The sequence below is a fragment of the Dermacentor andersoni genome, chromosome 3 (assembly GCF_023375885.2).
Source record: "Dermacentor andersoni chromosome 3, qqDerAnde1_hic_scaffold, whole genome shotgun sequence".
Lineage (NCBI taxonomy): Eukaryota > Metazoa > Arthropoda > Arachnida > Ixodida > Ixodidae > Dermacentor > Dermacentor andersoni.
In genome coordinates, this window is record NC_092816.1 from 95,286,028 (window position 1) to 95,313,906 (window position 27,879).

General features: G+C 47.0%; 1 protein-coding gene across 1 annotated transcript in view; it reads right to left on the reverse strand.

Moving 5' to 3' along the window:
- The window catches only part of LOC126542025 (SEC14-like protein 2), a 76,747-nt gene that overhangs the window by 27,838 nt on the left and 21,030 nt on the right, over positions 1-27,879 (reverse strand). Inside the window, exons 2-5 of the mRNA XM_050188995.3 lie at positions 16,974-17,043; positions 4,124-4,167; positions 3,917-3,982; positions 2,302-2,395 (exon numbers count right to left, since the gene is read on the reverse strand). Of these exons, the coding sequence (XP_050044952.1) occupies positions 2,302-2,395; positions 3,917-3,982; positions 4,124-4,167; positions 16,974-17,043 (274 nt within the window). The remainder of the gene's footprint in view (positions 1-2,301; positions 2,396-3,916; positions 3,983-4,123; positions 4,168-16,973; positions 17,044-27,879) is intronic.

Below are 27,879 nucleotides of genomic sequence, written 5' to 3' on the forward strand. Positions count from 1 at the left end.
TCAATCTCGCAGTGTCAAAACGGCTTGAAGGTGAAATATATACATCCACTAGCGTGAAAATGAGGTTATTGCGTTTTACTGTCAGGCAGACGCATTGGTTATCATCATGCGCTACTGGATGCTCAATATAAGTATGCTCGCACTTAATATAAACGATGATTTTACTGTGGTCGGTGCAGGTAGCAGACTTGAAAGCTTCGTAGCTAGATAATCGTATGGCATTGTGAAGGCGTGATTCGTAAATGACGTAATTGGCAACTCATTCGTAAGTATAAATGGCCGAATAGCCGAAATGCGGGGTTGAAGGCCTCGGGCATTCCAATGGAAAATCGAAGCTTCTTTGACGTGTTTACCAAAGGGCTGCAGAGGACGAGCCATGGTGCTCCTCCAGATTTGACAGCACCGGGTTTAGAGCATCCAATATTTGAAGTGCAATATGAGCAGCCGGAGTGCGAATGCTAGCTAAGAGCACTTGAAGGGTATTCATGAGTGTTTTTACCATGGCTATGACTTTCTTATCTTGATTGTTGCCACAGGCTCGTCCCGAAGTGACCGTAGACGAGCGATGCTGTGGTTCCACGGGCGGATTTATCGACGGCAGCGCAGGCCACGTGTCAGGTCGGCCAATTATTCTTGTATCCTTCTCAGGGTGCTTGTTGCTGCCATTGTTGGGCGCTTGTGGCGCTGGGTGGACAGTCCGTGGGAGAGCCGCCTTCCTAGCTTCAGCAGCAGGATTTCGGGAAGGTCTCAGGCGACGAGAGCGCCGACGTCCTACCTTGGAAGCAGCCTCCCTGTGGTTGGAACCGTCTCTGAATATTCGCTTCAACACTTGCATCTCTTTCTTAATGCTTGGGCAATCCTTTAAAGATGAATCGTGAGGGCCGTGACAATTGCCACAGTTGCGATGTTCTGCAAACCAGGCGTCTGTATAGTACGACTCTGAGCATCCCGAGCACACGGCAGGATTTGTACAAACAGCGCTGACGTGTCCCATTTTACAGCAGTTACGGCAATAAAAATGTCTTGGCACAAACGGCCTCACTGCATATCGAAAATGACAACTTTGACTTGTGATTGGAGGATGCCTCCTTTGAAGACAAGTTTTACACACTGCGAATTGCCAAGACTACGGGCTTGCAATATGAGAAGACCTTCCCCTCACCGGCTTGATGAGAATCGGAAGGTCATTTTCGCTGATGGAAGTGTCGACATCGTAAATAACACCATCGGTCGATTCCTTGCCATCAGATTTGTAAGAACGCGTACATTGATGTCCCCCAACACATTGACCGTCTTCAATACATCCAGCGCATAGCGAGAACATTCTTGCGACCATTGATCCTCACATCTGTGATTTGTTCCGGGGCGCGGGCCTCAAAAGACGCAGGCGTGACTTGACGATTAAGCCGGTTGAGGCTATCAGCAGAATTCACCCGCACAAACAGGATAGCGTGAACCGGTGGCTCTTGTGTAAACATGGTATCCTTACTTGCTGAAGGAGAGGACATAAGTAGTCTTCTCTTTGCTTTACGCCTTTTCAAGGACACACAGTCACCCTCATCCGAGCTTTCGTCACTGGGCGTATAGTACATCAGAGTGTCCTCACTGTCTGCGTCGCTAGGGTGGCCGGAGTGCTCTCTTGGAGCGGCTGCAGTCGACGTGGAAGGTATGTGCGGAGGCCCCGGTAATTCCACGTTCATTTCCGCACTCACAAGAACGGCGTCTTCCACAAGCACCAGAGAAAACCTTGAAAAATTACAGATATTGAAAACCAGCGTTCTACAGAGGAATCACTTCGTCTTCTGTCGGAAAGACATCTAAAATTAAAAGCTGGTGACGACGCCACATTTGTATTGTCAGAAAGGTTACATGCGATGTCATAATACTGTCATAATCTGATCCAAGTTAGTTAGTCGTTTATTCATTCATGTATTTCAGTCGAAAGAGAACGCGTACCCTATCTAACAACTTTAGTGAGCTACAGCCGTGTATCGAGGTGACCGAGATGTGCGAAGGTATCGGGGAATTGGTGCTGTCATCATGAGTCATAGGCGTCACTGCTTGGGCATGAAATTTAAGAACTTCAGCAGTAATTTCCCACGCCATTACAGAATCTGTTAGTAGCTTGAAGCAAACTCTAATATGTGCCCTTCTATCAGCATGTTCGAAGGCGTCCTCGTAGTCCAGGTATTAAGATACGGAATATTTTTGCGCTTTCACCCAGACATGTATCTGCTGCATTAGCATAAATAAAGAAAACAAACGACTAGATGTTGAGAAGATGATGTGGCTAGTACGTACGCTTGATCTGGAAGTTTCCGAACGGGTAGATCCAGACCGGACCACCCTGTTTGTCGACGCCGTACATGCCGCCGATCAGGGTGCTGTGCACGAACTGCTCAAGCAAGGAAGCGAGGAGGTGGGGAGGCAAAACAAAAGAAAATACAAAGGATTGCCATTCCTCTTGTTATAAATAAAGAGATTAACATAAAAAGTAAGCTAACTAAATCAAACCTTGTTCAATGTTACTTAGTACGCTCCTATCACCTCTACAAGAAGAAGAAGAAGAAGAAAAAGGAAGTCAGCAGTCTTCAGCGATTTTGCCAGCTCTGAACTCATTTGAATGCGACGGCAACAGGATTTCACAGTGTACACCTCAAGAGCACCATCTTTGCGAGGCCCACAACAACGTCTTTGTGCACCATAGTTTCTGCTGTGATCTCCCAAATACATGCACAAACTCAACCAGTCTCAGAGCATGCACGGCAGACGAATCCCTGCAGAGGTCGCCAAGCGCCAAATTTGAGCAATAGCTCAGTTTTGGCACTTGCCTGTGTGGCAATGTGCATGTGGCAATGTGTGTGTCCCACTGCACATTGCCACACGGCCATTAGTTCGACTCCCTGTGGCGGTGGCTTTGGGCAACGGTCTACTTTTCTCCTTATGGTGAGGGTGAAGCCGAGGAGAACGACTTCAGGTTGGTCGCGTCGTAGGCGTCGAAATACGGAAAAAGCAAGCCCGCTTTCGAGCTCTTAACTGCCGTCACAGCCAAATGGATAGGTAGCATTATTAACAATAATAGTTTCTTCTTTCGGCTAATTTACAAGAACCGCAGACTGGCAGCCTATAGGTGCTAGGCCGTAGGTAAGCTTAAGTATAGGTAAGGTTAAGCAGTAGGTAGTATGTCTCAGTTAGTAGGCCCATCAATGATAAGAAAAGAGATGAGTATCAATAGCGCATGTTGCTGAGCGAGTCGGTCGTACATCGTTAAGCAATGTGCTACGCAATACAAACACGCCCGTCCTTGAGCTCTTCTCGTCCATGTTTGTATTGGGTAGCACCTTGCTTAAAGACATGAGGATATTGTAGCGACTGGTCGAATTTACGATATCAGTAAAGGAACACGTTATAGCGAGCAGGTAATTATTATTATTTTTTTGCAACGATCCCTGACATATTCCCGAGGACTGAGATGATCATCTTTATTGTGCTTGTGGAATGAACCCAAAAGTGGTGAAATCAGGGCAGCATGAAAATGGCGGGCATTACACGAGGTCGTCGAGTATTTTGTTCTTTTGGATTGTAACATGCAAATGGGAAGCGCATTGCACAGTACAGGGATGCATTTTCCTTTTAACTTTCGTGCTGGCTGACTGAATAATCTTGCGCTGCACTTCCCAATCTATACGTCTTACTGCGTCTCTCTACCAGCGGATCAAACAGGCGGCGATTCTTCGGAAGCACGCTCAAACGTTCCGTTATGCGGGAGCCGCTACGTCGCTTATATTTATGTGCCCAGATGTCCCCGCACTGCTTGAACAAAGGTTTTGCTTTTCCCCGACGATTATAGAGCTTCACCGAATGCCGTACTTCAAGATCTCTCGGAGACACGTGAAAATCAGTTGAACTCGCTCACCTCTGGTGGTTTGTAGTCGTCCTTCGCGAAGTCATCGACGTGGTTGGCTTTCCTCCACGCAATGCTCTGCGAAAAAAATATCGGCGTTCTCAAATTGATTCACGCGGTTTTAACGAAGCTAAACCGATCGCTGCGCCCTGCTCGCTCGCAGAGCCGGCAGCGTTGAGTCTCACGGCCGAGCAGATGACGCACAAATTGAGTACTCGCCTTTTTCATCATCTCTTTAGACTGCTGGATGTCGAAGTTTCGGGCTGTCGTCCGTGTTGGTCATGCGAGAAAAGAAAAAGCGCGTGCGCTTACTAAGCATCAGGCTAGACACTCGGTGTCCGTGCATGGTACACGCGCGCACGCGCACCGACACACGCACCTGTGCGCGCGTGTGTTGGACCGGGCAAACCTTCTGTCGAAGCAACCAGGCAGTCATGCTCAGCTTCAAACCGTATGGGCTTTACACGCACTTCAATTCAATTCAATTCAGTTTACTCACACCGTGTAGATGTCGGAAAGATTGGACAGCAAGCGAAACAATTCGCTTGAGGAAAAGCCGTGACCCCTCATGTACAAGGCACATAATAGAAGCATGCGATCATATTAATGAATGGAATAAAAGGGCAAAAGCACATATGTATGCATTCATGGTTTTTGAGAACGTCACAAAAAAGGAGTTACAATGTTTGTAATATAACTTACGACGCCCAAACTTGAAGAAAGGGGGTTAACCGGGGGGGCCCGATTTTTATTAGTTATATCATAAGAGAAGCCTACAAACACTGACACCAAGGACAACATAGTGGAAATTACTTGTGCTTAATAAATGAAATAATGAAACGATAAATTAATGGAAATGAAAGTGGATGAGAAAACAACTTGCCGCAGGTGGGAACCGAACCCAGAACTTCGTGAAATGCGAAGGTTGTAGGTTCGGTTCCCACCTGCGGCAAGCACATGTAACTGTGTTATTTCTACAAATGTTCTATGTGTTACAAATCTTTTCCTACAAATGATCTTTAATGTTTGTTCTATATATCTACAAATCAACTATAGACCCTCCCTGTAACGACCCTCAAGTGAGGGTTAACAGTATGAATAAATAAATAGATAGATAAATAAATAAATGAATAAATGAATAAATGAATAAATGAATAAATAAAGGGGTACAAGAGTTACACAAACGGGGATAACGTGCCCCAGAAAGGCTGGCCAATGTTTTGCTAGGTGGACCTACCTAAAGATAGGCCCATTATAGAAATGCTGGCCAGCCAACATAGGTGAACGTTGGCCGGCAGGTGGATCTATCTAAACATAGGCCCGTTATAGGAACGTTGGCCAGCCTTTATGAGGCACTTTATCTCTGCTTATGTAACTTCTCTACACTCAACGTGTGATTATCGCCCAGAGATGTCAGTCTGAAAGAGAGAGTGAGAGAGAGGAGAGAGAGAGTTAATGTGGGAACAACGTTAATGTGGGAATGTACCGCGAATTCGCCCTGCGGTAGATCAAAATTTCAGTGAGGATAAAGAGCCAGCGATACATTTGCGCTCGAAGGTGTAGAAAAGCGGGCACAGTGTCGCAACGAGTAGAGCTTAACCGTCGACCACGTCATCTTTTATAAGAAAAGTGATATCGATGCCCGCTGTACCCGTCAATGTTATATACGTCTGTGGTCGGCTAATATATGGCGAGATTAGAGATTGGACAATTGCACAGCCTTCGTCACGCAGTCTCCTTGATAACTAGCGGTGTTGGCGAACTGGCAGAGTTCACGTGCGTATAACGCGTTTGAAACAATCGCCGACCTTAGAACCATAACTAACGCACGTTTGAAAGTCGATCGTATGCAACGCGCGTCTTAGCCATTGCACACCACTCACGGCGCATGCGCACGTTGACCGCTGAACTTCGATAAAAAGATGTGGCTGTGAACTTTCAGATAGCACCGACCACTTCCAGTAACGTTCGCGAGGTCGTTAGATTATATGTAAGGGTGTACGAATACCTAAATGTAACGATCAGGACCAACTCAAGGTACGAAGAAAGAAAGGCGACGTGGAGGCTGCCCGTTGTGTAAGATATTGCTCTACTTTGTGCCGGTGGCCATTTTTTTTCACCGGATTATCACCGTTTTCAAATCATCGCTCGGCGCAAGATGCGTCTATACTGTATCCGAAATTTCTTGAACGGTAATACCAGAGTGCCAGAGTGCCGTATAATTAGATGACGCACAACGCATACAGTGCGCTCGAGAAGGCGCTGATCGCGAGGGTGTATTCGTTGAATATATTAAATGCCGGGTGTGCCCGCCGTTCCAGCTCTGCGATACGCGGCAGATTTAATACCTATACGAAATCGTGCGTGCCACCTCACTGCTTTTCGTTCACTCACTCAGTCCCAATCTTGCCCGGCGCTATACCCCCTCGAAATGACGTCAGCCGTTGTTTCTTATTGGAAAAAGCCACCGAGGCAACCAACATGCCCTTGCTTCATAATTTGTAATTCTGTGCAGCGCGTTGGGATATGCTAAACGAGTGAACTGATAAACTAGACAAGGGACAAAGTGGGGTGCGGTCGGCGTATAGGCTTCCGAAAGACAGCGACAACTGCTGCCACGACACATTGCACTGTAGCGTTTTTGAATTTAAGACAACTGAAAGTTGAGTAAGTCGGTGGAAACGCAAGTCACTGAAGGCACGTCTACAATCACGCACACGAGTGGCAACAAAATGGGCCACACGAACGCGTTCGTGTTATCCTTCTCCTTGCTACTCGCATCCTTGTTTGCTCGCCGCTGGCTTAGGTATAGCACGAAGTGACCCTGTACTGCATTACACACAGGGACACTATACTGCACGGAACTGTCAACGAAGCGCGGAGTGAAGCGGGTGCCTTCAAAAAACAAAGGCGAGTCGGACACGCGCCACTCGACGCGCGCACGCGATCCTTGCGACATCGGCGTTTCGTGTTGTCATTCGGACGCGCTTGGCCGCCGCTCGTCACAAGCGGGGACCGCATTTCCCCGTTCATTCGCTCGCCAAGCTCGGTGCCAACGTCGAGTACTGCACTCGGCGTCTTACAAGGACTGTGTGTCGAGCGCGTGGCTCGACCACTGCCATTCCCAGTGATGGTGCATTTATGTCAGCAATTATTTATCGCGTATAGTCGCGAGCAAAAGTTTGGGGACCAAAGGTGCCGCGTCTTATTTTTAATTTTCGCAGACTTGGCATTCCGGCTGAAATCAAGAGCACACGGCTACGAGCGCGTGTTTAGTCAATACAACGTATTAAACCAATAACAGGCCGCGGAGCTGCATTTGAATATATTCTTATTTTTTTTTTTTTTTTGCTAATGCAGTAGTCTCCTAACTTTTGCTCGCGACTGTACGTTACTTACTGAGCATTGCGGACCACGTGTTGCAGCTTTGCAGGTCCCAGACATTAGGACATTCCTGTTATGCAAAATATTACAGGGCGAAAAAAAGGAAAGAAAGAGAAAAAGAAAATAAAACAAAGAGAACGAAGCAACGAGCTGTTACAGCCAATCGTAAGCTCCACGTGGCTTTTGTGGCTGGGCCACTCATGTTCTCATTTATTTTTCAACATGTGTGCTGCAGTTCGGCGCCGCGACATCGGTGTTTCCCCAAAGTGACACGTGGGCTATCGAGAACGTCGTACGAGGGATCCCAATTAATCTTTTCCACACGGGCTTATTTAACTTGCACGTAATTATTTAAGTGCGCAACCACTTTAGCGTTACTGTCCCATCGAAATGCTACGAATGGAAGCCAAGCTTTCGCTCTCAGCAGCAGATCGCTTGCGCCGTCGTCGAGGGTCAGGTGGCGGAGTGAAGCACGACCATGCGATTTCGCTTGCGCATACGCGCACAACTCTAGTCATGTTAAATGCATTTCTAGTCACCCTTCGGGCACTGCGACACGAACCTGAGCATTCGGTCGCCCGTCCTAACTATCATAAAGGAAAAAAAAAATAGAGGATCTTTACAATTGCTCTGAGGCGACATTTATGTGCCGCTTTCTGGCTCCGGCTGACCATTAGAAAGGCTTACTCGTTCCTCATTGGAATGGGTGACACGCCTGTGTGCGACGCTTGCGGAATCGATGAGATTATCGAACAGCTTCTGCGTCATTGTTTCCGTTACGACGCCAGAGCTGTCCTCCCCGGGCGGTAGTAAACCGGCTGGACTCGAGACCGCCTTGAGGAGCGAAATGCTTTTGGACCACGGCTGTGTGCGCCGCCGGCGCAGAGAGCCACGCGAAACATTTCTGCTGTTGTCGATGTCTATAAGCCTCTGCGGCTGTTTAGAGGCTTGACGTGGGCCTTCCCGTTTTCGTGCAAGTAGTGCTCCATCTTTACGTGTTTCTTTCCTTTTGTCCCTTCTCTCCCTCAGTGAAGGGTAGCAAACCAAACGAGCGCTTGGCTAACCTCCCTGCCCGTCCTTTCATCACCATCATCATCATCAGCCTATTTTATGTCCGCTGCAGGACGAAGGCCTCTCCCTGCGATCTCCAATCAGCCCTGTCTTGCGCCAGCCGATTCCAACAAGCACCACCGAATTTCCTAATTTCATCGCTCCACCTAGTCTTCTGCCGTCCTCGACTGCATTTCCCTTCTCTTGGCATCCATTCTGTCATCCTAGTGATCCAACGGTTATCTAATCTGCGCATTACATGAACTGCCCAGCACCATTTCTTTCTCTTAATGTCAATTAGAACATCGGCTATACCCGTTTTCTCTCTGATCTAAACCGCTCTCTTTCTGTCTCTTAAAGTTATGCCCAGCATTCTTCGTTCCATCGCTCTTTGGGCGGTCCGTAACTTGTTCTCAAGCTTTTTGTCAGTCTTCAAGTCTTTGCCCCAAATGTCAGCACTGGTAAAATGCACTGATTGTACGCCTTCCTCTTCAATGATATTGGCAAGCTTCTAGTCAAGAGCTGAGAATGACTGCCGTATGCGATCGAACCCATTTTTATTCTTCTATGAATTTCCTTCCCATTATCACTGTTTCCTGTGATTAACATACCTAGGTAACCGTACTCATTCACCGACTGAATTCTTGTTGTCTTGCTCGGCTATTCATGATTATCTTTGTGTTTTGCATATTAATGTTCAACCTCACTCTTATACTCTCTCTGTTAAGATCCTCAATCATTTGTTGCAACGTACTCCTCCCCAGTGTTGCTGAACCGGACAATGTCATCTGCAAAGCGAAGGTTGCTGAGATATTCGCCGTCGATCCTTACTCCTAAGCGTTCCCAGTTTAATAGCTTGAATACTTCTTCCAAACACGCAGTGAATAGCATTGGAGAGATTGTCTCTCCCTGTCTGACCCCTTTCTTCATAGGTATCTTCGTACTTTTCTTTTGTAAAATTAAAGTGGCTGTGGAATCTCTGTATATATTTTCCAAGCTATTTATGTAAGCGGTCTGTACTCCTTGATTACGTAATGCCTCTATGACTGCTGGTATCTCTACTGAATCGAATGCATTTTCGTAATCTGTGGAAGCCATATACAGAGGCTGATTGTACTCTGCGGATTTCTGGATTACCTGAGTGATGGCGTGGATGTGATACATTGTAGAGTATCCCTTCCTGAAGCCAGCCTGTTCCCTTGGTTGACTAAAGTCCAGCATTGCCCTTATTCTATTCGAGAATATTTTGGTGAATATTTTATATAATACTGGGAGTAAGCTAATGGGAATATAGCTTTTTCAATTCTTTAACGTCTCTCTTTTTGTGGATTGCTATAATGTTTGCATTCTTCCAGCTTTCTGGGACCCTTGCAGTCGATAGACACTTCGCATAAAGGAGCTGCCAGTTTTCCAAGCATTATGCCTCCTCAGTCTTTGATTAAATCTACTGTTATTCCATCTTCTCCTGCCGATTTTCTCCGTTTGATGTCTTGCAAGGCCCTTCTGACCTCATCGCCAGTTATAGGACGAGTCTCTGCAACCTGTTCATTACTGCTTCGAATGGAGGTATCATGGCTCCCCTGAGTACTGTGCAGGTCAGTATAGAATTCTTCCGCTGCTTTTATTATACCTTGCTGATGATATTACCCTGCTTACCTTTCAGTGCATACATCTTTGTTTGTCCTATGCCAAGTTTCCTTCTCACTGATTTCAGGCTGCGTCCACTTTTTAAGGCTTCTTCAGCCAAGCTTTCCTCCGATGACCTGGACGACCAACGCAGTCTCGTCGCCCGGGCCAAGGAGGCAGCCCAAGCCAGAGGGTTCTTGGAATAAGGAATCCTCCCACCTAGGGTGAACCGGGTTCTGACTCGGTTTACCGTTTCGTAAAATAAAAGTTTAGTTCTCTCTTCTCTTCGGTCCTTCTCACGTTATAGTTTCGAATATCACTTATTTTCGCTTTCTTGATCAGTTTTGACAGTTCCACGTATTCTATCTTATCTCTTGAGTTGAGTACTTTCATTCCTTGTCGTTTCTTGATTAGGTCCTTTGTTACTTGGGAGACGGTGACACTGCGTAACACTAGGAACATTTTTGCGGGCCGCGTGACAGTGCCCACAGAAACAGTTCGTGTGTACGTGTGTGTGTGTGTGTGTGTGTGTCGGTTTTTATTTTTGTTATTTTTATTTTTTATCCTTCTCTCTCTCACCTATCGAATCCCCTTGCTCCTCCCTCAGTACAGGGTAGCCAACTGGAGATAACCTCTGGTTAACCTCATTGTCTTTCCTTTGCCTCTCTCTCTCTCTCTCTTGCCTTGCCTCCCACTTCCATTGCTGCCTCTGAAACCAGTCTAGTTACGGTTTCATTCATTACATCTATGTCATCTTCATCTCTCTGTTATAAGGCTGCATATTTGTTGGCAAGTACCAGCCTGAATTTGTCTGCTTTAACACTTACTACCTCTAAGTCGACATGTTTCTTCTTGACCAATTTTACTCTTTCTCTTTTCAAATTGAGTTGAATCCTAGCCCTCACTAATCTATGATCATTGCACTTTATCCTACCTATCAGTTCTACATCCTGCACTATGCTGGGATCGGCCGAAAGTATAAAGTCAATTTCAATTCTTGTTTCACCATTAGGGCTTTTATAGGTCCACTTTCAGTTGCTGCGCTTCGTGAAAAAGGTATTCATTATACGAAGCTTATTTCTTTCTGCGAATTCTATCAACATCTCTCCTCTAGCATTGCTAGAATCAACGCCGTAGTTGCCAATTGCTTGTTCCCCAGCCTGCTTTCCCCTCACTTTTGCATTGAAGTCGCCCATTACTACAGTATACTGAGTTTGCACTTTTCTCATCGCTAATTCAACATCTTCATAAAACTGATCTACTTCATCATCGTCGTGACTGGATATTGGAGCGTAGACTTCAACTATCTCTAATATATGCTTCTTAATAAGTTTGATTACGACTACTGCTTCCATTTGATTAATGCTGTAGAATTCGTCAATGCTGCCCGCTATGCCCTTATGGATTAGGAATCTTGCCCCGTATTGCTTCTTATCTGGGATACCTCGGTAGCAGAGGACATGGCCGTTAGTCAGCACTGTATAAGCCTCACCAGTTCTTCTAATCTCGCTAAGGCCAATGGCCCGTCCTTTATTGCCTCGCTTTCTTAGAAACGACCAAGTGGCGTAAAGCGAGACTGCTCTACATGCTCACTCTGCACAAGCGGTCACGGTTACTGCGTGTTTAGAGTGCGCGTGGACGGACACTCGCTGGTGACGTCATCTACCTGCGTCACTATCATTCGTCATAGAGTAGTAGTCCGCGGCCACTGCACACCGCGTGCCCCGAACGGAGAGGGGCGAAGGTAGGGAGGAAAAGTGCTCGCGAATTGCATATAAGGTCAGTAGTCGTGATGGTGTGCATATTGACGCAAATGATGCTACTCTTCTTGCACCTACTTATTTCATTCGTGGCACACGCTTCTTTTTCGTTTTCGCGCATAACTGGCTCGGCACCTTGCTTCGTCAAGCTCGGGTGCACTGGAAGACGGCCAACGCTACCTGGCACGCATTTCCGTTGGTGTATACATTCAAGGAGGCCGGTAGACATCGTCTGCTCGATCGTCCTTGCGTTGTACCTGGAATAGTTGTTTTGGTTTACGAGCCCTCGCTGTGCCAAAGGCGAACCGGATGGTAGTGGCGAATAACATGGCTAATGACCTCGGCTGCGCGTGCCGTGGGAAAAACGAAAGAAGAGGGATAGAAAAAAAAAATGCAACGGGGGGGAGGGGGGGACTGGTATTGGAATCGATTGTACCCGAGTAGCATCCGCTACGCCAGAAGAAAAGCGCAAGCGCTATTTATAGCGCGAACGTTTACGTAAAGAAAAGTATTTATTCCAACGTAAAATGTGTGTGTTATAGTAATAACCCGGAGTACGAGTCGGGAAATATATATAGAGAGAGCGCGATAGCAGGACTTTCACTGTTGTTGCTCGTACTGCGTGAGAGATAACGTGCACCGTGGCACCTGTGCCGTGATTTCTATGCCAGACTCGTTTTCGTTCTTATACTGTGGTGCGCTATTTAATCAGAGCTGCTCAGGTCGAGGGCGCAACGGCCCGTGTGCATAGCTTCTTGAGCGTCGATTCTCCCTTTTCGTTTTACGTGTCACCCGCAGCGGAACGTCTTCTCAGCGACAGCTGCCGTAATGGTGAACCCAGAGGCACTATAACGCAAAGCTATCCGAAACTTTTCGATTCCAATCGTGCAATCAGCCCTCCGCGATTTGTCGCAAACATGTTTGGACCACCCCCACGTCACCTGTCGGTCACGCGACGTGATAAAAACCGCGGCAGCTCCCCATCTTATATGACGCGTACAGACTGATTACGTATGATTGGACCGAACAAAAGAAGAATAGTTATTGCTGATTCGACGCGTTTTCGCCATTAGACCTCGACTATTGGTCAAAAGCTGTAGGGCTGCACCTACTTAACCTGCCTGTCACGCGACGACACAAACCCGCAATAACTCACCACGTCAAAGCGACGCGACGCGTTAAAGATCCATTAATATGCCGAACAAATCTGAATTTTTTTTTCTGAATAGCCGCAGGCTGCCCCATTCGGAAAGGAATAAAAGATGGATGCCGCCGGTCACTCAGGCATTCGCTACTCCACCTGCCGGAGAGTATGGGTTTATTTTCGTATAATAAACCTTTGAGCGCGGCAGTATAACGGTATCGAGCACTTTCTGCCCTTATACGACATCGCTCTGCGAACTCTTCCTTGATGAGGATCCGTTTTAGCGGGATTCTTGACCTTCCGCTGTATGCCGCCGCGATTTTCGACCAGCCATCTCAAGTTAAGTAAGGGAAAGCGGACCAATAGCAGACGCCGGCACCACCCTCCCTCTTCATTCCGTTATAGATTTTCAGTGCACTGGCTCGGCCCCATCGAATCCCTCTCCTCTTGAGCGTGCTTCTCGCCTCTTGTTAGCCAATTAGATAAGACAAGCCGCTCAGTGTAGTCAATGTTATTCGTTTTTAAAGCCAACAAAAGTGACCTCCTATAATTGAGGAGAGCATTTGATTTGCCTCTTCAGACTACCCTTCGGGTGACCGCCCGATGCTTGCGTCGGCGGTGACGCATATTTAACGTCAGGAGATTGGAATAAAAACATATTGGAATAGTTTTACGTCATGCGGCCTCAGGTTGACAAAAGTATATAGTGTACTACGAAGAATCGCGTTTTATTCTCCTCATACGTAAAAAAATTGCCGGTCGCTCAAGCTGACTCTGGTTTATTTATTACAGTCGGCGATATGAACGTGCGCACAAAAAAAAAAAAAAAAAATGAAAAGTAAATGTAAAAATAAAATAAAGAACTCGCAGATTCGCTTATTATGGGAAACAGTGGCAACGATATGGCTTGACCAACTGTACGGAGACCCAACATATGCACAGTATTTGAGCCTATACGGCCTCATTCATAATATCGACCACGAATGCGACTTTGGCACGCCGAGTGGCCTTACAAGACGTGATCGCACGTTTTTAAACCGCATTCACTTAAAGGTCGCTTACATAAAATGCTTCTTGTACAAACTGCAATTGAAGCATTCGCCGCAGTGCATGTGCTTTATGCATTTGCACGCTCATTGCGAGCCTGAAAGGGCGACTGCAATATCTGCCTTGAATTTTCATGGCAGCTGCTAAGAAGTGAACCATGTACATTGAAGTGCTATAGCTGTTGGGCTAGTTGGTACACGTCGAACAATAACTAATTCAGCTCCATAACCACAGCCACAGAAAGGGGAGGATAGTCTTCACGTCCTTCCCTCTCTGTGATTGTGTTTTCGGCGCTAAATTTATTACTGTTCGACGTGTGCATAGACTTTGGAGCAGTTTTTGCAGTGCTTTGCGCACAACGAATGCACTAAGAACGCATTTTTCAATGACACTGGGTTCGGATACCATCAGTGGCAATTTGATTTTTTCGTCTACTTTAGCTTTCCCTCTGCGTTATCATTTCCACACTTCATTTAGAAAAGCAACTAATTTACCTTACGCTTTTCTTGGCTTTATTGTCTCTTGGCTTCATATGGCTGTAACTAACAAAAATCTGGCCCCTCGGTTCCTCTTCTGACCTCGACCAGACACTTTAGTCGCTTGTTACTGTGGGTACTGGCGTATATGTAGTGCTCATGCGTAACGTGAACAAATGCGTCATTTCAAGTGTGTAGTCCGCAGTCATTCGGAGGAGTATGGTCAGGCGAACAGCTCCTGCATCCGTTAATGCGCATTTCTCTCTCTCTCTCTTTTACTCGAATGGAACGACGCCCCGCACTCGTGACTCTTGCCCTTTCCTAGCTGTTAATTCGCGCTTCAACAACGTTTCGTCGTTTCCTTCCTCTTTATAAATTAAGGTGACGCATATAAATTCCATTATGACTAGCAATACGTTAGTTTAATCGAAGTAAATAAGCAAAACAAATAGCATATGTAAACGACACTACTCTTCAGAACTACAAACAGCTGTAAAACGTATGTGTAACAAATTTCTTTTTCTGATTTTTTTTCTTGCCAAACGACGGTTCACTAATCGCCTGCGCCTTTTCAATCCGTTCGTTACATCACACTGCCCTCCTAGTTTTGTCAAACTTTAGTGTTTTTTTTTTTATCTCCCGCCAGTCACCCTACGCTGCGCAGAACATGCCACGCCCTTTTGTTTTGCCACCTGATTACATAGTGGACCTGCCTTACGTCTTTCTTTCTAACAAACAAACAAACAAACAAACAAACAAACAAACAAACAAACAAACAAACAAACAAACAAACAAACAAACAAACAAACAAACAAACAAACAAACAAACAAACACATTTGTCCCTCTGTTTCTCACTGCATATATTACTTGGGAGCTCAAAGAGAAATATAAAAGAAAGGTGCTCCTGTAGTGCGTTTCTCACTACAGGAAGAACTCGTCGTCACTAAAGCTTTAGCCGGCAGAATGGATGGATGTTATGTCAGTCCCCTTTCGAACGGGGCGGTGGGTTGCGCCACCAAGCTCTTGCTATTATACTGCTTAATGTCCTATGAACTCCCACAACCAAATTTTCTGATCCCCTATTGGATGGATGGATGGATGGATGGATGGATGGATGTTATGAGCGTCCCCTTTGGAACGGGGTGGTGGGTTGCGTAACCAAGGTCTTGCTATTATACTGCTTAACGTCCTACATAAGTTAAACAATAAAAAAAATAAACACTATGAACTCCCACACCCGAAGTTTCTGATCCCACATTGCTAACTGTGCTTTTGTACGTCTCCGTTTTTTGTCGTTTCCCTACTTTTCGTCCACCAATCCTCCAATCGCCTCTTACTAATGCCTATTACGGACATGTTTACTTTTCCATTGCTCCCGCTGAACACAAGGGCTTCAAGGAGGCCAGTGGTGCCTAAATCGACCGCTGGGTAGACAGACGTCTTCACATTCTAATAAAACATGCTCCATAGTTTCCCTAGCTTTACCGCAGCAAGCACATGCTTCTTGTTCCTTCTTATATCTCGCTTTATAGGTGCGTGTTCTAAGGCATCCCGATCTCGCTTCGAAAAGTAATGAGCTTCCCTTTGAGTTATCATGAATTGTTTCTTTCCTGATTTCGTTTTTTCCTCTTAAGTAGTTATTCATGGCAGGTTTCCTTTTCATTGCCGCCACCCATGAAATTATTTGAGCCTCTCTGACTTTCCGCTTGATCGTATTTAGCGGACGGTCAATTCCGGTTATTGCGAACATGGCGGAGCGCCACTAGGCGACCGTGGCCGAAACTACACTGCCAGTGGCGCGGGACTGCCCGGGCTGTGAAGCGCGCGCTTGAAACATATAGTCGTTCAAAGAACTAGACTGCTGGGCTAGTTGGTATTGCGTGTTAATAGCTTTTAGCGCGAAGAAACGCACGATACGAGCGAAGGCAGCGCGTCCTGTGTGCCTTCTTTCGTGTCGTGCGTCTCTTTGCGGTAGAAAAACTGTTAACACATAATCTAGCCATTCATAGCCGGCCTGGCTTCGGCGAGAGAGGATTACACCTCGTTTGTCTGTGGTCTCGGCGTCTTTCTCGACGGGCACGGCTGAGTCCGAGCAATCACCGTCTTCGCATTTCAAATGGCATCGCAACAGGCTGGCAGGATGAAGGACATCGCTCTTCAACGTCTGCGTAGCTGGCCAGCAGCAGACTATAAAACGAAAGGCTGGAGCGAACTGGACGCCCCCGTCAATTTGCCAAGGGCGTCGTCGTTCACTCGAGGTAATGAAAGTTAAGTTCTTTTAAGTATTTAAAGGTGTGGAGTGTTTTTCGTCCCTAAACCACGATCTGATTATGAGGCACGCCGTAGCGGGGCACACCGGATTAATTTTGACCACCTGGAGTTCGACAACCTGCACCTGTATCTAAGCACATGAACGGTTTTGCAATTTGCCCTAATGGACATGCGGCCGCCGCGGTCGGGATTGAACCCGCGACCTCAAGCTTAGCAGCACAATGCCATAGCCATAGCACAATGCCATAACGCTTAGGTCGCACGATTGACCGCCGCTATGTGATAGCTCGCGTGATGCGCATTGACTCACCCCTAAGCCACCGGAGGCAGTAATAGTCATCGTCGTCGTTGTTCAGCAGGTCTTTGCACACCTCCCGAAACTGCAAAGATAGAGAAGGAGTGAGTGACTGAGTCAGTGTCTGAGTGAGTGAGTGGGATGATAGTTGACAGTATAGTCAACTGTCCCAGTAATAAACTGTTAGCTATTTATGCTGGGAAAAGAAGATCGAGAAAAACGACACGGAACAAAGACGCCCGCGCAGGAAAATAAATAAATAAATAAATAATTAATTAAATAAATAAATAAATAAATAAATAAATAAATAAATAAATAAATAAATAAATGCCTATTTTCTCAAACCCCGCTAGCCACTTTCCTTATTCGTAGATCTTTCTTCTAATACGAATATTTCAACATTCTGGCCTAAATGTTCAATGGAATACAGAATATTGTGCGGCTTCTGATAATAGAAACACCATGCAGCCTGCAGAGAGAAGACTCAACAAGATATGTCTGTCCTTCAGCATTACACAGAAGGATGTTCGGACAATTTCTATTAAGCAGCTATTAAACGAGCGAAAAATGAAAAAAAAAAGCTCTCCGAAGTTTCTCGCTGGCACAAGCAGCGTCCTCCAGGACACAAGTGCGGGCCTTTTCCCATCGCTTCTCGGTAACCAATAACAGCGGTAAAGCAGTGAATTCGACAAAACCGAATATTCCGCGAAATGGAATATCAAATTTTTGAAGTAACTACTTCTTGAAGTAGCCACGAAAGTATTCGGTTCGCACGCGAAACCTCCGTTGCTTGCGCACCACTAGTTCACTTGCTTGAATATCGTCGATTCATACCGGCGTGGTAAAGCTGCCCTGAAGCGCACGTGAACGAAGCAACACTGGTGAGAGACAGGCATGGAACAGGGTCTGTTGTCAGTGACGTGTTGACCTTGCGCTGCACAGAGGTTGCCGCATAACGGCAGAGAGGCCCTGGGCAGAGCAAACTGTTCTCTGCAGAACATCAGCACTCCGAACTGAATGAATGAATGAATTGATTAGAGGAGCTGGCACTTGGGCTCCTTATGAGGCACTGCTCTCGTGCTCGTAACGAAAGGTCGAGCGCTCTCTGTGTTTACGTTCGACCGCGAGGGCATTAAATGCGTCACGCCACGACGACGTAAATATAGCTCGTAAAGACACCCCGGGGGAGAAAGCTCCATCACTTCCTCGTACGTTAAACGATCGGTGCTACGTCATTGAAAAAGATGAGCACCCACTGGTTTTAGAACACGAACATTTAACGGAGAAGCGCTCAACGAGAAAGTTTCGTCTTTATTGCGCTTGCGCAAGGAAAACAGCTCTGACAAGCACGAACCCAGATGAACGAGGCGGAACGATACTTCGTGTTCGTCCCAGTCGGAGTTGTTTAGTTACGCTTGCGCAATGGGACTGGGACTTAATTGTTGCCCAATTTGAAGCATTGCTGTCAGCGAGAACGGTTTGGTGCTGGAAAGAGTTAAGTTCCCTTATACTGCGACAGGCAGTTGAAAGCCGGAATCCGGGTTAGCAGAGTTCGTCCGTGGTTTCCTATTGGGCCGTCGTAGTCTTGCTGGCCACCTCCTCGGCCTCTGCTTCAACTGCCACCACGTAGCAAAGAAAAACAAAACCTCGTCCACCACCATCCCCACTGATCAACGAGCTGATGTGCCTACGGCAACGTGCACTTAGGAGCCGGCCAACGAGATCCCTTTTCTTTTCGCTTCTCACGGCATTTATTACAATAAGTTAAACGGTGTAAGTACACAAACAATACGCGGTACTACGAGCATCAAATTGTCACATCGCATGATAGGAAAATGAGCAGTATATATCGAAAAAAAAAATAATTGAGGGCCAATCTCCTCTGTGAAGATGGAATGCCAGCGAGGCTGTCGTTGTGCTCCCAAATTTGCCCCCAACACGTGGTGTGGATATTGTTGGACAGCAAAGCCAAACGAGTGCACGAAACAAAACGCGATGGACCGCGAGGCGCAGTCCAAAGTGGTACACGAAACAAACCACGTTTTTTTTTTTGTAATTTGCGATTGAGCGTACTTCTTAGTTAATGAGCTTAATGAAACTTGGAAGGACTAGAGTTGTATCCTAGCAGACAAACACGGGGCTGTGCGTTTCCCTCCCCTAGAAGCCTATGTACTGACAGCAGAGGGGAATTCCACAATTTTTACAACTTCACTGTGAACTACCTAGTTCTGAAAAGTAAATAAAACTCGGCGTAATGATAGAGTCGCCTTAGCGGCCAATTGTCATATAATTTTGAGGGACAGTTCTGATTAAACAAGAGCGACGATAGGTACGCACACACTATCTCGTGTAACCTCTGTCATTAAATGCGTAAGCATTTCTATGCCTACCCAACGAGAAATTCGTTCGTCACTTAAGACTATGAACGGCTCATGCCTTCGTTAGCAAGCAAAAAAAAAAATTATCTGCCTGAGTGCTACTGATCCGGAAAATGGTGCTATTGATAACTAATCTATTAAGAATGCATATCCAAGTGATGAGACGTATAAAGCTTTTGCACAGAATGAAGAGACCTTGCAAAACATTCGGGAGCTGAGTTTTTGCACACGCAGATTTGTTGACCGACACGAGAAATCCACGGAACCCTAGCCATGAATAGCTTCGCTGTAAAGGTTCTCGATAGGACAAGGTAAACACCGAATCAAACGTGGATACCGATCCCGCTGAATATCATCTTAGTGGTAGCATTTATCATTACAGCAGAAATATCGCGCAGATTTTGCTCACGATGACAATTCGTTGAGAGTTTATTGCACCTACAGATTCGAGGAGTGATGGCGTCTCGTATATAAAAGTTGTTCTCTAAAAAGATGGCGGCGTCTACGAAAGCCTGCTGCTATCGCAGTAGATCAGTTCAGGCACAAAGGAGTCCTGTTTCTTTCTTTTGTGGTGTGTCAACAGAATGTTAGATACGAATCTTCACATGCGTAAATTAACTGTGCGGGCGACGCCGAAGTGTCGCATACGATTTAAGCAGCGTTGACTCTAAGTCGTCTTGCTACTGAAGTAGGAGGTCAAGAGTTAGACCCAGCCCACCTCGAACGCATTCTGATGGAAGTTAGATGCGAAATGGCACTGAACTTCTTGCATCCGTTATATAACTGTCGTTAGCCAAAAAGTAATGTCCGGCTTTCCACATGCGACTTCGTTCATATATCTCCGTCAGGCTTTCTGACGGTGAAAGTGATATGTCATAAGGGAAAATAATTAAATTGGGAGAGATCAAGCAGAAGGCACATCACGTGTCTTCTGTTGAATCCATTAGAACGGCGAGAAAGCGCTGCATCAACGGCGCAGGGCTCAAACGACCAAGTTAGGTAACACCGGCAGAGGAAGCGTGCAACAAACAATGAACGCGTTGGTCCCGCAGACTGGCACGATCGCCGAACCGCAAAGTACCCGAGCACCGTTCGGTGATTTATGTAGTGCTTTGTGCAGCGCTCATCAGCGTCAGCTTCTGCTGTCACGCTATTTAGGTTCAGAATACAAACAGCCCCAACTTCTTAATCTTCAATACTAGAAGGGCTCAGTAGAAGGAACACCATAGTACGGAAATGTTGGGCTTGCTTCATTTGAATCCTAAACATTTTATTTTTACTATGAGTAACCACAACTTCATGGCATAACTTTCTGTGAAAACAACCATTTGACTACGTGGCCAACCGGAAACTATAAACGGATTTACGAATGACATAGGCGGCGTACGTTCCCGCTCGTGCACTCTTAAAAATGTTTGTACCCTTTGGGGCGTATCTTGTCTTACAACGATAATCGTCACCTGTCTCGCCCGCACTTCCTTCTTTTAACGCTGCGAGCCCGGTACTTCCAAGTCACGAACGGCATGCGCGTTATCAGCGTGACATAGAATTCTCGACAGGAAAGTAGCGAGCGCAGCGTTTTCAAGATAGAAAACACAAGCAAGGTAGATGACGATTTTTGTTGTGGGACAAATATACACCTCAAAGGGTGCAACTGGTTTAAGAGTGTGCATAAATACACTCACTCTAAAAAATGGTTACATCCTTTGGGGTGTATATCTGCGACACAATGATAATCGTCATCTGCCTTGCTTGCGTTTCCTTTCTTGAAAACGCCACGCCCGCTACTTTCCTGTCGGCAATGCTATGTTATGCTGATAACACGCATGCCGTTCGTTACTGGGAAGTACCGGGCTTGCGGACAAGACAGATGACGTTTATTGTTGTGTGGCAAGATACGACTCAAAAGGTGTAAACTTTTCTTAGTGTATAGGGGTGGGCATTTGCCCCGTTGCAGGGAAGTGGTGACGACTGCTGTGAGTTTTTCATTCGCAAATTCAAAGCATCGCCTCGCCTGCCGACGCCATTCTAACACGTTTCGGCACTCCGTTGCTCTCCCATCCAACTGATTTGTGCTTTGGCTATTTTCCAACGACCGTGTAAATATCTTGGTCATGCCTCTACTCGAAGCAAATACCTGGCTTTTGATCTGCACCTTAATGGGTGCTGCATCTGGTGGCTCAAGGATTCCTAATGAGCTGATCGCCACGGAGGAAGTAAATAAACTAAAATGGAGAACGACGTCACACAGCCGGCCTTCACTAGCCAACTTTCTGTGAAGCCGCTCCTTTCACATCTAATGCGAAGCACTCTCTGCCCACTTCATTCGTTTTGATTGTGTCCGTCCGTCCGTCCGTCCGTCCGTCCGTCCATCCGTCCATCCGTCCATCCGTCCATCCGTCCATCCATCCATCCATCCATCCATCCATCCATCCATCCATCCATCCATCCATCCATCCATCCATCCTCTTCGTTGTGATCGTTTCTTGAACTGGGTATCTATCTATCAGAATAAGCATGGGGGCAGATATGCAAGCATGCATAAACTGGAGGACATGCTTGTTGTAGCAAATTAAAACACACACAAAAGACAGAGGACTTGTTGCCCCAGTGCTGCCCGGGCTGTCGTTTATGTTTCTTCCTTCTTTGTGTGTCTCAATTTGCGGCAAAAAACATTTCCTTCGGCAAACACCAACTAGGCCAACAAACAGTTCTGTTGAAATACCTAACATGATGGCATGTCATGACAACAATGCCATGACATAATGTCATGGGTTGTATGTCCCGACATAAATAATATGAATGACATGATGCCATCATCGTCATTTCTTTAACTCGATATCTATCAGGAATATGAATGACACGCATACATGACCTGCCATGGATGACATGACATAAATGCAATGGTATGAATGACAGATTGAATGGCATATCATGTGCGTCATAATATCAATGACAAGATATGCATGGGAATCTCATTTCAAGACGTCAATAAGACCACATGCTTGTCATGGCATGTATATCACGGCATAAATGGTATGAACGACATGATGCCATCGTGGTCATTTCTTTACCTCGATTATATCAGGATATGAATGACATGCATGTATGACCTGACCTGAATGACATGACCTAAATATAATGACATGAATGACATGAGTGTTATGACTTGCATGATGTGCCATGTGGGTCATGACATGAACGACAATACATGTATGCTCATGTCATGGCATTACATCAGTGATATCACATGCTTGTCATAGCATGTATGTCATTAAGTAAATGGTATGAATGACATGATGACCTTATATATGTGTAGATATGAATGAAATAGCATGCATGCATGACCTGACATAAATGATATGACTTAAATGTCCTCACACGAATGACATACTACAAGACAGGCATGAGTATGTAATTCCTGTAATCTAATACACATGTCTCGTCACCCATATCCTCACAGATATGCAGGTGAAAAAAACAACCACAATGCCATCAACTTATGTCATTTATGTCATTCATGACAATCACGTCATAAAATGTGATGCATGTCATGTCATTTCATTCCTGTTATGGATAGCCGGACACAGAATTTGTTAAAAAATGAACCTATCATGAGTGACATGTCATGACATGGATGACATGACATGCAGGTTATGACACCAATGTCATAAATGAAATGGCATGACATTAATGGATTGAGTGACATGACATGTATTTCTTTAACTGAATAGATTCCGTATATGCGTGTCATGACATGCATGCGTGGCATGAATGACTTGCAATGACATGCATTGATAACATCACTGGCACGAATGCCAGGAATGCATATCATGGCATGTACCTATATGCCAAGCCATGGCATGATTCCCATTAACGTCGTGAGATGCATGAGGAGAATGACATAGATTCATGTCATGCAAGCGTGCATACACAGCATGGCATTAATACCATGACAAGAACTTATGCCCACCCAGTAGACCAAGTTGTCTACTGACTTTGGCCGATGGCTACATGCTCGTGTTTGTGATGACGTAGTGGTCATTGCATCGTCATTGCAGTTTCGTAATCCGACTCTCGCCTCGGACCCTCGCGTGCTACCTGCGCTCGAGCCACGTGGTACAGTAAGAATATCTCGGCAGCAGAACATGGTCGCATCCGTTCAAACAGTGATTGGAAAGCAGGGGTGCGATCGGAGATGGTTGTTCGGCGCGTTCGTTCGGTTACCGGCGCGCGCGATTGGCCTACTCCGCGCCGACGTCGCCAGCCGCGGGGCGCCGCCCCGTTTTTGGTGACGTCAAAATGACGACACGCTCCTGTCAATCATCCGCCCACCGAGCATTTCGTCCGAACGCGACGGGAGTTGAGAAGTTTGGAGCGATCATACGGCTTCGCATGGCGCGTCTGGTGGATTGGATTGGATCCAACAGGCGGCCTTTTCGGCTTTCTTTCGGCTGCGGAATAGCACGTTTGAATCCAATCCATAGTTTAATTCGAGAAAATGGCGCTTCCGTTGGGAACTTTTGTTGTTGCGCTGGCGTTTCTAGAGGAAGGAGGAGAGCGGGTGGCGGTGCGAAACGCGTTTGAAGAAATGGCAGAAAGTGAATTCCGGCGTCGTTTTTGTTTCTCGAAACAAATAATTCGTTGGTTGTACAGATAAATCGACAACATCATTGGTGCCAGCGAGCCACTGGAATGTTGTCGCTGCCCCTTGAAAAGTGCGCCACTCCTCCCGTCGTTTTCTTTTTCTTTTTTCTTCTCGCTGTGCGCGACACCACCTAGGGACGACGCAAAGAACCTAATAGTTATAAATTGCAGTAGTGACACGTACTACTATTTGAAAACGTGTTTGGGCTTGAGAAGATAAAATACGTTTTTTTAGGTAACGATTTCATTCATTTGGAAGACGAGAAACATTTCGTTTTGTAGTATACTGTCTGCAAGCAGACGACAAACGACGGAAGTAAACTTCCGGGGAGGTCACCGCTTCCTGATTGGCTGCTCTCTCCGCCCCGCTGTCACAAATTTTGCATACTGCAACTTTGTGACGTTGCAGCAACTGAACAGAACGCGTATCGAACAAAATATCTCCGATCGCGCCCCAAGTTTCCCTCGAACGTTGATTTCTGAACGCCGGACAGCAATACAGCCGCCTCCTCGTTCCTCACGAAGCTCGTACCGGACTTGCACGGGCCTTCTAGTCGTCACCGGGCCGCTTAATCAATCAACCGGCCATGCTTTTTCCTAGTCCAGATAGTGTCCGAGTACGACAACGACGTATCGAATTTCACTATGGCAGCGTCATCACGGCTCGGCCAAGGCGCGCAGATGCGCCACGCCACTAGTCCGAATGCCCGTAACAGCTGACACGAGCTTCAGGTTGTGCCACAACTTCACCACCAAGTCACCCGTTTGTGTGCTCCAAGCGGATAACACGTACCGCCGTGCATGAGAATTTAGCTTTCTGCGTTTGTTGCCCATCTCGCATCTCCGTGCCGCTGGTTCTCACGAATTCTATCATTCGTAGAAATCGTGCAATCGTCGTTGCCGTCGTCGTCTTGCTGCCGTCGTCAAACACGCGCTCTCTTGTGATAATTTTACTTCACTGTACTCGCGTCGTAGACACGAATACGAGATTTACGCAAACACATTGGCTAACATGGTGACGCTTTGCGGTATTCCAAACAATGCAGCATAGCCAGCTGGCTGCAAAATTCTTCGCATAACATCGATTCCTACAGTGCGTGGGGTCTGCACAGTGTTTTTTTCCCCCTCTCTCTTCCGTGGCTACAGAAGCCGGTCTGGCAGGTGACCTCAGAGTCTCAGCAGTAGTCGGCGAACAGGCACATCACGTTTGGGGACCCGTAGTTTCTGACCTATATGCAACTGTTCAAATGCTTCGCTCACCGCTCTGTGCACAATATCTACCGATGTGGTCGTGCAACATCGCGGTTGTCTATCACAACGTATTCGTTTATCCTCGTTGCCCCGCGCTAATTGGGCAGCCGCGCGTTGCTCCGGACCCACAGTCTTTGCCGTAGAAGGCAGGCCGAGCGCGTTGGTAGGAAATACTAAAACCTACGGGACACGTTCGCGGGCTGAGCCTACTTTGGTCGGGTTCAATTCTATCACGCGACGCTACATTTTCGAGATGTGCGATCGGCCCTACTTCCGAGATACGTGATGCCCAGTCGCGTCGCTGTGGAACCTGATCTCGGAGGCGGAGCAAACATGCGCGGAAAATCCAGATGTATTGGGGGGGCGGGGGAGGAGGGTGGTCGAGGAGGGCTGCCTAGCTGAACCGGCGGCACGTGCACGCGCAACAAAGGGGTCACGTGCGTTACGTCATCGGGGTCGCCGCCGCCGCCACGGAAGCCGCAAGGTCGGCAGCGCTGTCCCCTTCCGACCCTCGAGCAGCCGGAAGCTGCGGCGTCGGGCCAGTCTGGTGGAAATTCGGCGCGTACGACCGGCCTCACCGGGGCTGACTGCACGGACAACTCTCTCGCCTCGTCGGTTCTTCAGAGTATTAAGGCGCTCTCCTCTCTTCGTCGCTCGAAGCAGACTGCTCAAGCGTGCGATGGATACCCAACCACCGCAGTCCATCGAAGTCGTCATCATCATCTCGTTATGCCCTCTGCAGGACAAGGCCTCTCCCAGAGATGTCCAATTAGCCCTCTCTCGCGCTAGCTGACGCCATCTCGTGCCTGCGAATTCCCTAACTCCGTAGCGCACCCTAATTATTTTTCATCCCCGACTGCGCTTGCTTTCTGTTGGCACCCATTCTGTAGCGATAATAGACCCCCGTTTATCTTCCCTACGCATTATACGGCCTGCACAATTCCATTTCTCCATCTTAATGTCAATTAGAAGATCGGATACAACCATTCACGATTTAATCACCATCAGCACATCACTAAACATCATCCTTGTTCATTCAGTACCCGAATCATTCATCAATGGTTCAAAACTGACCCCCTGGTCACCGTGAACGCTCGCGTGGAGTTCCGGCCAGACGGTTCTGTATCCTCTAATAGTTCGGCTGGAGCAGTGGTGATTCCCGCAGAGTGCGTTACCCTCAAGTTCAAGACATCTCACATTACATCATCGACGGCTGCAGAACTCGCAGCTATCCGTGCTGCTCTGGAGTTTATTATTCACAAATCATCACATTCATGGTCCATCTTATGTGACTCAAAGGCAGCTCTTCAGTGTCTGATGTCCCCTTTCAACCATGGACCAAATGAGCAACTAGTCGCAGACATCCGACTACTCCACCATCACGCAATCAACAAGGGACACAACATCATCTACCAGTGGATACCGGGTCACTGTGGAATTTCAAGAAATGACAGTGCGGATGACGCTGCCCGGTCGGCTCATGATGGTGCCCAGATTACACCCATACCGCTGTCAAGAACAGATGCAGCCACAAGTCTTCGCTCCCTCGCCCGCGAGCTTACACAGAATCTGTGGAACACCAGTGCATTCACGAATGCACGTCTCCACAAATTGGATCCACGTCTGCAACTCCGCCTACCACCAGGGTTGCCACGAGCGGATGCAACACTTCTGTGCCGCCTGTGGCTCGGCGTGGCATTCACAAACTCCTATTCATTCCGCATTGGAATGGCCGACAGCCCTACTTGTGACACCTGCGGCTGCGAGGAGACGATTGAACACCTCCTTTGTGACTGTCCCCGTTACGCAGTGCGAAGAAAAGTGCTCGTGACCGCTCTCGCAAAACTGGACAATCGCCCCTTTACAGAGGGAAAAGCTCTAGGACACTGGTCCAGACGGGCTTCGGCACTCAAGGCCTTAAGGGCTTTGTTGAAGTTTTTAAGGACATGCCAATTGTGTGACCGCCTCTGAACGTTGTAGCGCGTAGTTTCGCGTTACTGTGTCAATTTTCTTTTTTTTCCATTTTTTTTTCCTCTTCTTCTTCTTTCTCCTTTTATTCCCTTTACCCCTTTCCCCAGCACAGGGTAGCCAGCCGGGACTTACACTGGCTAACCTCCCTGTCTTTCCTCTCCTTTGTCTCTCTCTCTCTCTCCGGCCAAGCTGCGTTCAGGTGCAACACAACCTGCAGAGAGGGCCTTCTTAAAATTGTGAGGTTCATCGACCCGAAGCTGTATACGGCGGGCTATGGCGTAGGCCGTACGTAGTGGAGGGTCCCGAATAGAATGTGACCACCTGAGGTTTTAACATGCACCTAGATCTAAATACACGAGCATTTCCTCCCTTTCTTTCTTTTTTTTGCATTCCGCCCCTCAGAATGCGGCCAACGCAGTCCCACCCGCGAAAGCCACAGTGCCTTCGCGGAGGGTGCAACCAGCCAGCCGTTGCAAGGAACAGTGATTACTGGAGATTCAAATTCAGTGGCTCACTAATTAGCCGCCAAGGTTCAATTAACGGGAAAGTATAATGTGAATGGACGACGCACATTGCGAATATTGTGAAGACGCGCGAATATCAACATCAACATGTTATGGGAGATTAAAAAAAATCGTGAGATCCTATAGGGGGATCATCTCTCGTATGTTCGT